Here is a 13142-nt window from a genome sequence, read left to right as displayed (position 1 = left end):
TAGTCTTGACAATTGTGTAAGACCTTACTTCAAAACAAAATAAAAACCTAAAGCAGCTGGTGTGGTGGCTCAGGAGGTAAAAGTGTTTGCCACCAGAGTCTGAATTCAGATTCCCAGAAACAGCCAAACGCAGGGCTGGCAAGGTGGCTCAGTGGTTAACGGCGCTTGCTGCCAAGTCTGATGGCCTGAGTTTGATCCCCAGGACCCACAAGGTAGCAGAAGAGAACAGATCTCCCAAATTGTTCTCTGACCGCCACACACTCCACACATTCCACAAAGTCAATAAACATAATAAAATAATGAAAATGAAAATCAGAGCAGGCATTCAGCGGCGTGGCACCCGCGCGGCTTGAGGATGCCCACGGCCCCATCCCAGCACTGGAGGGAAAAAAAGTTAAAGTGGAAAAAACAAGAAACAGAGAGAGGATCTTGTTTTTCTGAAACACAAGACCATTTAAGGAAATCAGGCAGGCACAGGGCATGTTTTTCAAGGACATGAAATAGCTAAGCAAGTGACTGAGGTGGGGTGCAGCAACGGTATTAAAAGGGATAGGAAGGCCCAGGGTGGCGGTGCATGCCTGCAGGCCCCGGGAATGGGCAGGGTGAGGCAGGAGGACTGCTTGGTAGCCAGCCAGGGCAGAACAGAGAAACTTCTTCTTCAAAAAGCAAACTCCTGGGCTGCCGAGATGCCTCAGTGGATAGGAACTTGCTGCTGGGCCTGATGCCTTGAGTTTGATTGCTGGGACCCACACAGTAGGAGAGAGACCACTCCCAAAAATTGTACTTGGGTGCACGCGCACAAACACACACATACACACACACACACACACACACACACACAGAGAGAGAGAGAGAGAGAGAGAGAGAGAGAGAGAGAATAAAAAAGTTTGCAAGTAATTCAAAAGAAGACAAAATATGTTGGCCATGGTGGTATCAGAAAACTAAAAAACAAGGCAGAATAAAGAAAAAGAAATATATATATATATATATATATATATATATATATGTATATAAAACAAATGGGATGAAAACTGTAATTGAAAAATAGATAAGACTTGCAGGGTGTGGGTGGTGGCGCATACCTTTAATTTCAGAACTCAGGAGGCAGAGGCAGGTGGATCTCTGTGCGTTCCAGACCAGCTAGGACTGTTACACAAAGAAATCCTGGACTAGCTAGTCCATAGACCACACTGGCCTTGAACTCACAGAGATCAGCCTGCCTCCGCCTTCAAAGTGCTGGAATTAAAGGCGCATCTGCCACCACCTGGTTGAGAAACACTGGCTTGAAGAGCAAAAAAACAGAAAGAACACCTCTGTGAGATTACATAAAGAGTACAGTCAGACAACTATATTTATCTTTCTTCTTCTTCTTCTTCTTCTTCTTCTTCTTCTTCTTCTTCTTCTTCTTCTTCTTCTTCTTCTTCTTCTTCTTCCTTCTCCTCCTCCTCCTCCTCCTCCTCCTCCCCCTCCTCCTCCCCCTCCTTTTGGTTTTTCGAGACAGGGTTTCTCTGTAGCTTTGGAGCCTGTCCTGGAATTAGCTCTTGTAGATCAGGCTGGCCACAAACTCACAGAGATCCTCCTGTCTCTGCCTTCTGAGCGCTGGGATTCAAGGTGTGTGCCACCACCTGGCATGTTTTCTAAGATTTATTTTTAATCAAGTCCGTGAGCCTGTGTGTGTGTGCATGTGCAGAGGTGCACATACAGGTGCCCGGAGCGGCTCCAATGGACTGGGAAAATACAGGTGGTTGTGAGCTGCCTGACATGGGTGCTGAGAACCAAACAGATCCTCTGGAAGAGCCAGAGCAAAATAATAATAATAATAATAATAATAATAATAATAATAATAATTTTAAAAAGCCTCCACCTCCCAGCACTGAGAGGAGAGATACCTGACACTGTACCGGTTTATGTTGTATGTGATGTCGGGGATGGAACGCAAGGCTTCATGCATCTTCGGCAAGCCCTTTTCCAGACGGGATGTCCCCAGCCCTGTTTTTACTTAAATTTTTTCTTTCCTTTCCCTTCCTTCCTTCTTTATCAAGATGGCACCTTGCAGCTGGGCAGTGGTAATGGCGGTGCACGTCTTTAATCCCAGCACTCAGGAGGCAGAGGCAGGCAGATCTCTGTCAGTTAGAGGACAGCCTGTTCTACAGAGTGAGTTCTGGGACAGCCAAGGCTACACTGAAAAACCCTGTCTCAAAAACAAAAAACAAAAACAAACAAACAAAATGGCATCTTGCTATGTAGCCCTGGATAGTCTAGAACTCATGGCAATCCTCCTGCCTCAGTCTCGCAAGTGTTGGAATTATAGATGTGTGCTACCATGCTCACATCTATATGTTTTTATGTGACTGTGAAAAATGGAAAGGAAAATATGGTTTAGGATGCATGAGAAGCACAGGAGTCAAGGCTTGGTCCAGCTGCAGATTGCTTACCCAGGATATCTGAAGCCCTTGTTCCATCCCTAGCAGCTGAAAAAATAAACGAAGTCAAGCAAAACAATAATAAGCTTTGTGGTGCCAGGTATCAAAAACACACTTTTCTCTTATGCCCTTGAAAACTTCATGCTAGCTGCGGTGGATCACACCCGAAATCCCAGCTCTGGCAAGTCAGACGGGGGGGGGGGGGCAAGAAAAGAGCAGCCGGGGCTACAAAACAGAACTGTCTCAAATACATGCACTCTTACAAAGTAAATGGATCGAGGATGGAGCTGAGTGGTAGAGCGTTGCCAAGCATGCTCCAGCTCTGGATACCATCCCCAGCATCCCATAAACCAGGCATGGTGGTTCTAATCCGTAACCCCAGCACTTAAGAGGTAGAGGTGCGCGCACGGGGGAGGGGGAGAATCAGGAATTCAAGATCATCCTGGGTTACAATTGAGTTCAAGATTAACCTGGGCTACCTGAGACCATGTCTCCAAATAAATAAACAACTATATTAATGAAATGAAAAAAATCAAAATTCAGAAGCAGGTCTGGAGTGTGACCCAAGGTAGAGCATTGGCATAGCATGTGTGAGGCCTGAGGCCTGGGTTCATGCCTAGCACCACGTAATAAAACCAAAGCACGGTAGGAAGGCAGTGGTGACCCAAGCCTGTAGTCCCAGCACTCGGGAGGCAGAAGCAGGCAGATTTCTGTAAGTTCGAGGCCAGCCTGGTCTACAAAGCAAGTGCCAGGACAGCCGGGGCTATACAGAGAAACCCTGTCTCCAAAAATCAAAACCAAAACCAACAAACAACAACAAAACTCCCAAAACCAAAACAAAACAAAAAGCCCAAACGCACAGAAGCCAAAGAACAGAAATGCTCACAGGGGCTGTTCCTGTTACAGAGAAGCTGAGGCTGGAGCATGGCCGTGAGTCCTAGGCCAGTTCCTGGCCTACAGAATGGGACCCCATCTCAACGAAACAGAATGGACAAAAATCTAGAGAGCAGCCACACCTGGGTGGGGGAGGCGGAGTCTGGCAGTCTAAATTTTTCTGCACTTTCCAATGTTTCTATAGACATTAGAAATCACTTTTCTGACCTGGAGCTCACCATGTAGGCCAGGCCGACCTCACGTTCACAGAGACCCATCTGCCTCTGCCTTCCGAGTGCTGGAATTAAAGGCACGTACCATCACACTTAGCTACAAGATTTGTTTTACCTTTTATATGTGTGTATATGTACTTGTGTGTGAGTGTGCGTGTGTGTCTGTGTGTGTGTGTGTAAGAGAGAACTGTGAAGACCACAGAAGGGCATCAGATCCTTGGAGCTGGGATTTCAGGTGGCTGGGTGCTGAGAACCAAACTTAATTTCTCTGCAAGAGTGGCAAGCGCTTTTTAGTAGAGTCTGTTGTTGGGACAGGATAGAGAGAGATTTCTATCCTGGGGTTTGTAGACTAGGCTAGGCTGGCAGGCAAGCCCCAAGGATCCACCCATCTTGGCCTCCCCAGCATTAAGATTGTGTGTCGCATCACATAGTGGGGCTTTTTTTTTTTTTTAAATGGGTTTTTGAGGGTCCAATTCAGGTCATTGTGCTTGTACAAGCCGGGCCATCTCTGTAGCACAGGGATTCATGTCAAACCAGAACAGGGCTGCTTGTACTGGTCCTGGCTTGCCTGGGCTCGCTGACTCTGCCCTGACTTGACTGGCTTGGGAGAGTAGGTTGGTACAGTTGGAGTGGACAGGGCCCCAGGTCTTTGGGTCCATTCTGCCCATCTCTCTCAAGGCTGGGTGTGTATCTGTGGAGAGGGGTTTCTCCCACTCTTCGGCCTTACCTCACATCCCATCTCTGACACTGCACCGTCAGGGCACAGAGAGCCTCTGGCACTCACCCTTGGGTGCTGGGATTCCCCCACACCTTAAGTCTTTGTCTGCTTCTACCTCATTCTAGATTTCATCAGCCCAAGTCCTTCTCTATCCCAGGGCCTTTGATCCCACTGTGCCCAGCCTGGTGCTTCTTTGCCCACAGGCTGTATCTTCTCCATCACCTGTTACTTGTTGATGTTTTGAGACTCACTCTGTAGCCCAGGATGGCCTTGAAGCTGAGGTGATTCCCACCCACCTACACCCATTTCAGCTTACTGAGTGCTAGGCGTATACACTTGTGCTTGTGCACCCGGACAGACTGAGTCAAAAAGACACCACAGAGCCTAGATCCGACCGAGAACATAAACAGGCCGCACAGCCATGATTCACAGTGCTAGGGCCAGAACCCAGGGCCTCCCAGCACTAGACAGCTGCTCTGTCACCACGCCATGTCCCAGCCCCTCACTGGGGATTCTAGACAGGGGCTCTACCACTGAGCCATACCCCAACCCCTCACTGGGGATTCTAGGCAGGGGCTCTATCACTGGGCCACACTCCAGCCCCTCACTGGGGATTCTAGGCAGGGGCTCTACCACTGAGCCACACCCCAGCCCCTCACTGGGGATTCTAGGCAGGGGCTCTACCACTGAGCCACACCCCAGCCCCTCACTGGGGATTCTAGGCAGGGGCTCTATCACTGGGCCACACTCCAGCCCCTCACTGGGGGATTCTAGGCAGGGCTCTACCACTTAGCCACACCCTCCAGCCCCTTACTGGGGAATTCCAGGCAGGAGGTTCTCACTGAGCCACACCTCCAGCACAATGGTCTGTCAGGACACACCATTTTGAGGAGGTTCAGGATGCTACCCCAATAGACCACAGTTTTAAGAGTATGCTTAAGATTACAGCCGCAGGGCACAGGGAGGCCAGCACCCAGTGAACTACCACAACCCAGTTCTGATCTGAGCACGTATTTCCCACGTGGATACTTTTCACTTTCGTATTGGGGTCTCTCGCATATTTTCTGCAGGGGTGTTTTTAAAATGATGTTTGTTTCTAGGCACACTAGTGTACATCTTTAATCCCAATACTCCAGAGTCAAGGGCAGTGAGTGATCTGAGAGTTTGAGGGTACCCTGGCTGCACAATGAGGCCCGGTCTCTAAACAGTGACACTGACTTATGCACTCATTTACTTGGGGTTGGGATGCCACGGCTTGCGCATATGGAGGTCACAGGACAACCTGTGTACGTGGGTCAGGCATGGTGGTCAACACCTTCAATCCCAGCATTTGGAGGTTGGCTTGGTCCCCATGGCAAGCTCCTGGGCCAAACAGTGCAATTCAGTGAGACCCTGTCTCCAAAAACAAACAAAATGTGGGTCGGAGGTCATACTCAGATTTGGTGGCAAGCAACTTTACCTGCTGAACTGTGTCCCCCTGCTCTGAGCAGGGAGCTTTGCTGTGTTCGCAGGGCCTGTGAGACTAAGTACTAAGCATTCACCGAGAAATACTGGACTGGACCCACTCCTGCTCCATCTACGTGAGGCCTGATGTAAGCAAGCTGCAGCAAGAGGGAGTGCAGTGAGACACGAGGGAGGACTTCTGGAGTGGCAGTTTCCACAGGCAGTGAACATAGCTTTGTCTGTATGTCCGGCGAGCAGGAGGTCCCATGACTGCCCTGGGAGGCACGTCTGGAATGGAGGGTGCCTCTCAAAGATTCCAAGGCTGGGCTGGGCGGGCCCCTGGCTGAGGGCCAGAACCTCAGGGCTGGGTGTTTAGATGGACACGGAACAGAGGGGTGGTTTCCGAAGCCGGCCAGGAACAACGGGGAAGCAAGGAAACACAGCTGGGCCAGGCCCTGCAGCCTCTGCCCCTCAGACTCAGCAGGGCTCCAGTCAACCTGACTTTGGTTATGGGGGAGAGAGGTCGGCTTCCATGGGCTCTTGATGCAGACCCTGGCACAGTAAATCCTTGCCCTAAGCCTCAGTTTCCCCAGCTATAAGTAGAGTGAAGTCAGGAGTAGATTAAATGCTCTGTAATCCCAACTAGTCAGGGAGCTGAGGCAAGGAATGAGCATTCAAGACTGAGCCAGGTGAGGTGCCCCGCACCTGATACACAGCACTCAGGAGAAGAGATGGAGGTTAAAAGGCAAGGAAGGTAGGAAATGGAAAGAGGAAGGGAAGGCTCAAGACTGGAGAGCAGAGCACAGCAAAACCGTCTCCACCTCCACATAGTCCAAACGAGAGAGAAGAGAAAGCCCCAAACCGAACAGCCCACAAAGGTCAACCTGATCATTGTCAGCAGAAGCAGCAACAAGACAGCCTGAGCACCTACTGTTTGCAACGCGGGTGGATCCGTATCAGAGCATGTCACAGAGAGGAAAGTGGAGGCCCAGAGAGGCGGTGTCCCTGCGGGGATCACACAGCAATGGAACCCGGGTACCTCGGCTGTTGCCCATCACTTAGCAAAGCAGCTGGCACCCCTTGGCCCGTGCCAAGACAGAACAGCTGTGACTATTCCTATGAATCATCCTGGCAGCTTCTCCTGGGCAGCTGACAATCTGTATACAGCCCTTCCGGGCACGAGGACTCAGCACTTCCTCCGGGTACACCCCCTTCCTCTTCTGAAGGCCCTTGGACTCAGGAAGGGTCTCCTCCACCCTCGGGGCTCAGGGCTGGGCAGGGAGATGTACACTGGTTGGCTCTGCCATTGAAGGCCACTCGTGGGGTTTTAATCTGGTGTTATGTGAACACACGGGATCCGTGGAGAAGGAGCATTTTAGTTCTGGATCCTTCACCCTCCTGAAGGTGCCACAGAACAGACACAAGTTAGGGATTCCACACGGCTTCTGAGCACTCAGATCCAGCCACGCCTGAACCACGGACAACACACTCTATCTAAAATTACATGTGCCCAACACGTTCCTGCCATTTTTTAATTCAAAAGAGAGACTATGCTATGAAACCAACCATCTTGGGGAATGTCCTCCAAACACCTCAACACAACAAGGCAATATGCTAGAAGTTCAATTTCTCTGTGCATGGATGTATGTATGTATGTGTGTGTGTGTGCGGGCATGCATGTGTGTGTGCGGGCATGCATGTGTGTGTGCATGCACATATGGGCATATGTGTGTATCTGAATGCATGTTTAGGTCAGAGGTAAACAGATGGTGTTCCTCAGGTACTGTCTACCTTTTTAAAAAATGTACTATTGCCAGGTGATGGTGGCGCACGCCTTTAATCCCAGAACTTGGGAGCCTGAAACAGGCAGGTCTCTGTGAATCTGTGGCCAGCCTGGTCTACAGAGTGAGTTACAGGACAGCCAAGGCTGTTACACACAGAAACCCTGTCTCAAAAAACAAAAAAACAAAGAACAATAAAAGTGTATGGGCTTTTACGTGGCCAGGGCACACCTGTGGAGGCAGAAGGGACGCTTGTAGTGTCCGTTCTGCCTTTCCACTATGTGAACTCCAGGGTTAGAACCTGGGTCATCTGGTTCGGCTGCAAGGTGCCTTAGCCACCAAGCCATCTTGTTGGGCTCATCCTGTCTCAGACAAGGTCTAACACAGGCTGAACTCACCAGATAAGCTAGCCCAGCAGGCCCCCATTATCCTTCTGTCTGTCTCCCCAGCACTGGGATGACAGGTGAACATGGCCACCGTCAGCCTCTTACATGGGGGCTGGGGATCAGAACTCAGGTCCTCACGCTTGGACAGCAAGCACTTTACCAATCGTGTCCTCTCTCCAGGCCCCTCCAGCTCTGCAGCCCATTGTGGAATTGTCTCCACGTTAAGAAGCTGGGGCCCCTTGTTCGCCGAAGGTTAGATGAAGGAGAGGCCCCGCTGGGTCTCCCCGAACACAGTCACTCACCTGCAGTCCTGGTCACGCCAAAGCAACTCCGTTCAGTAATACTGATCTTCTTGGCCGTGTGCACGTTGCTGGTGCTGGCTGTGGGCACCGGGCACATAGTCTCCACCACCTCATGGCTGCGGAACACGAGGGCGTTCTCTGTGCCCCCAGATGTGGCCAGGGCCTTCAGCCCTGCTCCGTAGGGTTCCAGACTCTGGGCTCGCTGTGCAGGGGCTCCCGCTGCCATGCTGGCTGCCACCTCCACTTCCCGGGGACCCTCCACCACTCGTACGGTGTCCACACGGACCTGGGTGTCTGGTGGTGGCCAGGCCTGGGGCTGGAGGTCGGCCTGCTGGGTCTGAGCCGCCCGCAGCTCCTGCAGCGCTTTTTTGAGTTGGGTCTCCAACACCGCCACTTTAGCCACCAGGGCAGCTTCACCATCCGGTATGCCCAAGTCCCGTTCCCGGACCCAGGTGCCTACAGAGCGGGTCTCCAGCACAGCAGAACCATCGGGAGGCTCGGGAAGGTCCAGACAGAGCTCACCCCGGCCCCGTGTTCCTGAGGGGTGGCCTAGAAACTTCTGGCTCTTGAGTTGCACGGTGAGTTGTCTCTTCTCCTCCTGGAGCACTGAAAGCTTGACCTGGAGCACGGGGATCAGCTTCACCTGCTCCTCCAGCTGGCGCAGCTTGCGCAGGGCCCCAGCCATCTGCTCGCGCACATGGGCCAGGTGACCTGCGCTGGGTGGCACCGGGGTGGACAGACCGGAGCTGCGAGGTGTGGGCGGCAGCAGGCCTACGCCTGCCAGGGAGCTGGTGGAGCCCGCAGCGCTGGGTGTCAGGGAGCCCAGGCCACCTGATGGGGAGGCCGCCTGGTCCTCCAGCCGGCGGCGCGCATCCAGCAGCGTACGCTCCACACGTGGGTTGGAGCCGCCGCGGGTCTCCAGCGCCCCGTACTGTGGGTAGAAGCCACGGCCACAGTAGGAGTAGGCCGAGTGCCGGCTGTCCCCGCTGGCGTCGGAGCACAGCGACTCCGTGGACGTCCACCAGGAACCCGGGCCCCGCGGCAGGGAGCCCAGGCGTGGACGGCGTTGCACGGCCACCCTGCGCAGTGTGTGGCCCTTCTCAATGTCATCCACGTACTTTAGAAAGTCCAGGTCCAGGCGGTAGCCGTAGGGCGTCTCCACAGAGTAAGGTGGATCTGGCTCTTTGCCGGGGAAGGTTGCAGGGGTGGCCTGGCCAGGAGTCCCTGGAGTAGGGGAAAGCCAAGACCTTAAAGTACAGCCCAGGGACACAGGTAGCTTCTGCCAGAGCTGGGAGTCTACCCTACATCAACAGGGTCTTGTTTGGCCCTGTCACCCACTGATGCCACAGTGGACAGCCAGAAGGACAGGGATGTCCTTCTCCGCTCACATTAGGGCTTTCCTGCCTCACAGAGCCTCACATGGCTGTCTCATCCCCTCCGTCCCCCACCCCAGGCCCTCACGTTAGGGCTGACCTCCCCCACACCGTTACAGTGTCCCCCCCATTCAAGACCTCCAGGGCAGAGCCCTCCCCCCTTCCCCCCTGCCCCTGACCTGGGAACGGGGCAGGCACATGCAGGACCTGGGCCATCCTCTCTCTGCTGTTGCTCCTCAGGTGTCCCCCAGCGAACTGTGAGTCACACGGCCTGCAGCACTGAGGCCGACCTGCAGAGGTTCACAGAGTAGTCTCAGCAGTCTTCAAGGGGAAGGGAGGGGACGTGGCACCCTCCCTCCACAGACGGCCTTGCACTGGTCAGGCACCTCTCAAATACTTAAACACTCAAGCTCCCCTCCCTACCCTTGCCTGGCTGCAGAAAGTCCCAGAACAAAGAAACCAAACCGCCCTGCCTGTGTGCACATCTGTCCAGCCCTGGACAGGCTCCAGCTGTTCCCACAGCCTCCACATGGCCCCCAGGGCAGGGGATCCCACCCTTCCTGTGCCCCCTCCCCTTGGCTCATCTTGAATTTTGCACTGGGAGAGCTGGCTAAGAGTAGGTAGAGGAGCTGGGATGCTAACAGAGACACAGTGGGGATCTCAGAGCCTGACAAGAGACACAACATGGAGGGTGGGACCCCTCAGCGACCCCAAAGCCGAGAGCGAGGTCAGGCCCCTGGAGCAGGGAAAGTGCTGAGGATACAAGCTGTGAGAAGCCTTCCTCTTTATGGAAACAATTTTCTCTAAAAATAAACAGTTTCTCTGCCCAGCTAGAGAGAACTTCCTGCCCCCTCAGGATGTGTCCGGCCTGGGAGGGTAGGGGATGCAGTAGGGATAGAGGTGGGGAGGAGGAAGTAAAGGGGGGTGCCCATGGCCTGCAAAGAGCTCTTACTAAGCCCACTTCAGCCCTGGAGGTCAGCCAGGGTCAGTCTTTTCAGCTGTCTGCCCTCCAGCCACCTCGTTGCAGACACCTCTACCCATCTCGTCCTCCAGGGTGAGCACTCTCAGCTGTGGGCACCTGCTAGGCATGGAGGCAGGCCTGGGATGCTCTCTCCCTCTTGTTTAGCTTCCCTCCACACCTCTGCCCCCCTCCCCCCAGCCTGTGTCTCTTTACATCTCTGCCCTTGCTTTACTGCCTTGAACACCTGGAATACACAGTGACCAACTGGAGGGAAAAATTGGCCCTGCATCCGCCTGGAGTCTCCAACACCAGGAAGCTGGTTCAAAAATATTTCTGGAGACCTAAGAGAGACACAGAGGAAGGGTGCAGTACTGGGATAACCTGAGGTAGGGGTGCCCAAATGGAATGAATAAAATTAATAATTATAACATCAACTTGCTTTGTGTTTTGAGACAGAATCTCATGTAGCCCAGGCTGGCCTCAAACTCACTAAATGGCTGAAGATAACCTTGGAACTCTGCTCCTCCTGCCTCTACTCCTAAGTGCTGGGGATGGCTGGTTGTACCACCACACCCAGTTACGCCATTCTGGGAATACAACACCAGGTTTCATATATGCTGGGCATGCATTGTACACCCCAGTTCCCCCCCTTTTTTTTCAAGACAGGGTTTCTCTGTGTAGCTTTGGAGGCTGTCCTGTAACTTGCTCTGTAGATCAGGCTGGCCTTGAACCCACAGAGATCTGCCTGCCTCTGCTTCCCGAGTGCTGTGATTAAAGATGTGTGCCACCACCTGACCTGTTTATGTTTTTAAGAAAAGAGCTTGTGAAAAAAAAAAAAAGAAAAGAGCTTGTGCTGTGGGGGCTCGTGCCTTTAATCCCAGAGCTCAGGAGGCAGAGACAGGTGGAGCTTTGTGAGTTCGAGACTGGCCTAGTCTACAAAGAGAGTTCCAGGACAGCCAGGGCTATTACAGAAAGAAACTCTGTCTCAAAAAACAAAACAAAACAAAAAATAATTAAAAAAAACCCACAAAAAGAGAGAGAGAGAAAGAAAGAAAAAGAGTTTACTACACTGCCTAGACCAGCCTCGATCTCGATACTCTCTGGCCTCAGCCTCCCAAACGCTGGGACCCAACAGGCGTCCTCCGTGACTACAGGTTATAACACCAACTCTCGGCTGCCACGACAACCCTCACCGAAGTTTATCACTGAGTGTGAATCTTGCCCAAGGTCACTTGGGTAAGCTGTGATGGTGGACTTAACCTAAGTGTGGCAGATTCGCCCAAGACACCTCTAGAACCCACACATCTCTCCCCAGACATAGCGAATGAAAGATTGAGGTCTAAGGGTCCCCAGTCATATGACCGCAGGCAGTAAGTCGGTGGCAAGGGTGGCAGGAGGCCCCTCTCTCCCGACAAGATCCCTGGATGGGGGTGGCGAAAGGAGGCTGGAAGAATCAACAGGTGGGAGAGTTTTCAGAGAAGGGCCACTCTGGGTCTCCCCAGAGTGCACCTCCCCATCAGCCTGGGCGGATCTGGGGGCTTTCCTGCCTAGCTCTCTCCGCCCCCAAAGTTGAGGGTAAGCAGGACCCCGCCCCGGGCGGGGAGGGCGGGGCCTGCGGGGTCCCCGTCTAATGGCAAACATCTGCTGATTCTCCCCCCACACTCGCCCAGCAGCCAGGCCCAACCCGGCCGGACGCCCGGATGCCTTCCCGCCGCTGAGGGTCCGGGCCCGGCCACCGGGAGCTGCGAAAGGAGGAACCCCGGCAGGGAAGGGGACAGTTAGATGAGAGGGATGGAGCAGAGGGAGAAAGACAGGGAACGATAAAGTAAAGGAGGTGGGTTGAGGAAAGAGAAGCAGGGCCGAGGTCAGGGCTGGGGAGGGGGACAGGAGCACGGGGATCCAGACGCTCAGGTTTGCAAAGTTTGGGCGCAGATGGTGAGACTCGGGAAGGACCAGCTCAGAAAGTGGAGTGAGTTTGTAGCCTCGGGTTGGAAGTGAATTAGAAATTCTGATAGCCCCTCTAAAGCAGCCCGGACCCCAAACCACCCCAACCAGCCCAGGGTCCCACTCGCCTGGCGCGCTCCAGCTTTCGCCGTCCCAGGCGTCCTGCGCGCTCCGCCTCGGCCGCCGAAACCCAGCCCGGCCAACGCGGTAGCCACGCCCCAATCGACAAACCCCGCCCCTTCAGCCTCCCCGGCGCCTGTGCAGCGGGGGCTGGGGGCGAAGTTGAAGGGTGGTCGTGGGGGTGCACGGTCTCTCGTTGCTGCCTGTGCACGTCCTAGGGGCTCAGTTGGCCTCTGGCCACCAGTCCTCGGGACAGGGTCCCTCTCCTTCTCCAAGCCTGGTGCCCGCCCTTTGCAGCTGGACGCTGCAGGGGGGCGGAGCTGGCTGCGGCCCAGCTCGAGGGCGGGTGCAGTGGCGGCGACTGGAGGTCACCCCTCCCCCGTTGGCCGCCGCCGGCTGGAAGCAGTCCAGCTGCGGGCCGGGTGTACCGTGGCGTGACCGCCGGCCCAAGCTTAGAGATAGCACTGACGAGTAGCCCAATCCCCCGCCCCCACCTGTCTTTTCCTGAACTAGACCTCAGTTTCCCCATTAATTAAATAGGGTTAATCATTGACCTATGTGATCGGTGTATTCAGAAAGTTTCTT

The 13142-nt window shown here is 53.8% G+C and overlaps 1 protein-coding gene across 2 annotated transcripts in view; it reads right to left on the bottom strand.

Annotated features, from left to right (window-relative positions):
- Positions 1-12815, bottom strand: part of Kank2 (KN motif and ankyrin repeat domains 2) — a 30675-nt gene extending 17860 nt beyond the window's left edge. Inside the window, exons 1-3 of one of the 2 annotated variants that reach the window (XM_048446540.3) lie at positions 12566-12815; positions 9712-9822; positions 8160-9383 (exon numbers count right to left, since the gene is read on the bottom strand). In XM_048446540.3, the coding sequence (XP_048302497.3) occupies positions 8160-9383; positions 9712-9748 (1261 nt within the window). In that variant the 5' untranslated portion in view covers positions 9749-9822; positions 12566-12815. The remainder of the gene's footprint in view (positions 1-8159; positions 9384-9711; positions 9823-12565) is intronic. The other variant, XM_048446539.3, reaches the window with a different exon arrangement.
- Positions 12816-13142: the final 327 nt, after the last annotated feature.

Source organism: Myodes glareolus, chromosome 4, assembly GCF_982192425.1.
Source record: "Myodes glareolus chromosome 4, mMyoGla1.1, whole genome shotgun sequence".
In the NCBI taxonomy this organism is placed as follows: Eukaryota; Metazoa; Chordata; class Mammalia; order Rodentia; family Cricetidae; genus Myodes; species Myodes glareolus.
Note: the sequence above shows the minus strand (reverse complement) of the source record. Positions and strands in the feature narration are given on the sequence as shown.